The 2,791-nt window shown below is 48.1% G+C and overlaps 1 protein-coding gene across 3 annotated transcripts; it reads left to right on the top strand.

Annotated features, from left to right (window-relative positions):
• Positions 1-208: 208 nt before the first annotated feature.
• LOC120649608 (CRIB domain-containing protein RIC4-like) lies at positions 209-1,609 on the top strand. 3 transcript variants are annotated; one of them, XM_039926451.1, is made up of 2 exons: positions 209-824; positions 902-1,609. In XM_039926451.1, the coding sequence occupies exons 1-2, from the start codon at positions 656-658 to the stop codon at positions 1,243-1,245; spliced, it is 513 nt and encodes a 170-aa protein (XP_039782385.1). In that variant the 5' UTR covers positions 209-655; the 3' UTR covers positions 1,246-1,609. The 3 variants fall into 3 exon arrangements, with proteins under 3 accessions (XP_039782385.1, XP_039782387.1, XP_039782386.1); XM_039926453.1 differs by having other exon boundaries at positions 210-824; positions 908-1,609; XM_039926452.1 differs by having other exon boundaries at positions 222-824; positions 905-1,609.
• The last annotated feature ends 1,182 nt before the right edge of the window (positions 1,610-2,791 follow it).

Genomic DNA, 2,791 nt, shown 5'->3' with positions numbered 1-2,791 from the left:
CGGTCAAACCGGCCGCGGGATTAATCGCTGTGGACCGACCGATTAAGCAAATCCACCTCTTGCTTTATCTGGAACGGGTCAAATGCTGCCTTCGGCTTTGTCCTTCAGATATTTCAGAAGAAACTGTATATACTCCGTAGACAGGAAGTGGTGCCCAACACAAGGAGGCAATCAAATATGCAGATCAAATGCCATGTTGGTAGCATCAATCATATCCATGCTGCAGCAATAATCAGATCAATTCCTGGTGCCATCTGCCAAGTACAGAGATCATCTGGATTGAGATTGATGATATCATGCCAATCTATCTATCTATCTCTCTGTCTTTCTCTCTCTGCATGCAGTTTATTTGTGTCTCTCTTTCTCTCTATACTAGTCTCTCCCACCAAACGATGCCTTTCCCAAATTTATTTTTTTTAATTTTGGTTTTGGCCCTCTGGTCTGGCTATATAAACTGCCAATCATGCATCCTTGGCAGCAAAGCCAAAAACACAAGCCCGGACACCCATCTGCACCCTGCATTCCATATAACACAGCAAGCTTGAGAGACGCCGGCCTGGCCAGTGGCCACCTGCCTCTCTCTGCCTGTGCCGTGTCTCTGTTCGTGTGAGCTAGCGTTCCTTCCCCTCTCGGCAGTCGGCCTACAACAACACACATGAAGGACCGCCGAGGCAGCTCCGGCGGCGGCGACCGCTTCGCCGTCTTCCCCTTCTCCATGGGCTGCATGTCGCAGTCCGCCGTCTCCGTCGCCGACCCCACCGAGAAGAAGCCGCAGGGCGACCCCTCTTCCTCCTCCTCGGCCACCGCCACGACCACGGCACAGAGTAATTAAGTTCTTGATTGATGATCGCGATCGAGTTCAGATATGGCCAATTAATTGTTTCAATACCTCTTTTGAATGCAGCAGCAGCAGCAGGTTCGTCAGAAGATGGTGCCGGCGAGACCGCGAAGGAGAAGGCTGCCGTCGCCGCGGCCGCGCCGGGCCTCGTGGCGGCCGGGGTGTCCAGGCTGATGAAGGGGATCAGGAGCCTGTCCCTGATGTTCGCCGGCGACGACGAAGAGGAGGAGGAGAGGGAGATGGTGATCGGGTACCCGACGGACGTGCAGCACGTGGGGCACATCGGCTGGGACGGCCACAACAAGGTCGGCGCCATGGGCATGGTGAACGCCTTCTCCCTGCCCTCCTCCCTCTCCCTCCGCCAGCTCGAGATGGCCATGGACCAGGCGGCGCACGCGTCGGCCTGATGATCATCGGCTGCCACAGTGGTGGTGGCGGTAGCAGTAAAAATCCATCGAATTGCAGCTGCTGCTTACTGCTGCTGATGCCGTAAAAGTAAAAACCTCCCTGTCATCTGGTACATGCATGCCTTTGGATTTCTTTCTTCATCTTTTTGCATTGGTGAGCGCATGAGACGAGTAGCATATTTGTGTATATATGCATGCCGACTTGTATAGATTGTGAGAAGTTGCCATCATATCTCCATCAACACTGGTGGTGCTTGCTGGAGTATATGTCAGTTTGTGCCTGCTGTGACCTCTATCTGTTTTCCATTTTTTTTCAAAAAAGAAAGAAAGGAAGGAAGAAAAAAAGAAGAAATGTTCATGGCTAGTATCTCTGAATGTGATGAGAAGAGGTAAATTTGACTATTGTTACCGGCCGTGTTCTGAGCCTTCAATTCTTCTAGGGGTACATGTACATGGTGGTACACCGGATCACTGCTGTCATTAGTAATGAATTGCAAGCATGCACAACACAGTACACTGATCCAAGTCTTTAATTTGCATTGCTGGCTCAACAACAACTACAGTAACAACGCTAATCCATCATGCGTACACGCATACTACTAGTGACCGACCGCTAGCATGCAGGTCGAATAATGCCAGCCACTGCACCCTGCAGCTGCTACTAGTGATCAAAATGATTCAGACGAATTAACTAATCCGTAAGGCCAGTACACGTAGCAATTATTCTAGAAAAAAAAAAGGTGGCAACCACCGGGTGTATGTGCACGCGTACATGGTGACGGTGAAGGGTCCAGCAGCCCAACCTTTTTTCGGTTGCTTATCACGTCAAGAATATGACAATGGCGATGGGCTACTGTTCTGTCGTTGCTGCTGCTTCTAATGCTTTATTAACTCTGATGAAAACGCTATTCGCCAATGACGGAAAATATCCCACGCATCAACTCCTTCAAACTCTACAGTTAGAGAGAAAAAAAAACAAAACCCAAACTTGTGACGCGGGCGGGATTAAACTCGTGGGATCCACATGTCATAGACACAGGTCCCACAGGAGGATTAGGACTAGTGGCCATGATCAAAGGGTGCGACAGCTGAGCAGGGCAAATCATTTGGATAGTGAATTCTGATCCATGGCCACCTTACCTAGCAGGCCTTGTCTTCATGCTCTCTGTCCTTAATTAAGTAATAATCTGGCCCTAAAAATAATTGATAAATCTCACCAACCACGGATTAACAAGATGCAACTGACAGTACGTGCCTAACTACTGTTATTAGCCCTCTGTCTGCCGATTTTGTTCCATTTTAGGTTTCCGACAAATTAGCACAAGTTCTTTATTATAAGTAGTACGTGCAAAGAAACCGAATTCGATGTAATGATCTGATGTTATCTGTGATGAGTACAACTAGGGGTACGACCAGCAATTAATTGGATGCAAATGGCAGGTTGAGTGATATGCTAGATTTTAGAATATGTAAAAGCAAGTCTTTTATGTCTTTAAAAAGGAAGATTCTTCGGTGACACCAATATACATGATTTACAAAAAAAAAA

This window comes from Panicum virgatum, chromosome 9K (genome assembly GCF_016808335.1).
Source record: "Panicum virgatum strain AP13 chromosome 9K, P.virgatum_v5, whole genome shotgun sequence".
Classification (NCBI taxonomy): Eukaryota; Viridiplantae; Streptophyta; class Magnoliopsida; order Poales; family Poaceae; genus Panicum; species Panicum virgatum.
Note: the sequence above shows the minus strand (reverse complement) of the source record. Positions and strands in the feature narration are given on the sequence as shown.

Excerpts from the sequence above, each read along its gene's own strand:
- LOC120649608 (XM_039926451.1), top strand. The coding sequence starts at position 656 with ATGAAGGACCGCCGAGGCAGCTCCGGCGGCGGCGACCGCTTCGCCGTC. Across the intron at positions 825-901 it reads CGCCACGACCACGGCACAGA|CAGCAGCAGCAGCAGGTTCG; the intron begins GTAATTAAGTTC and ends CTCTTTTGAATG.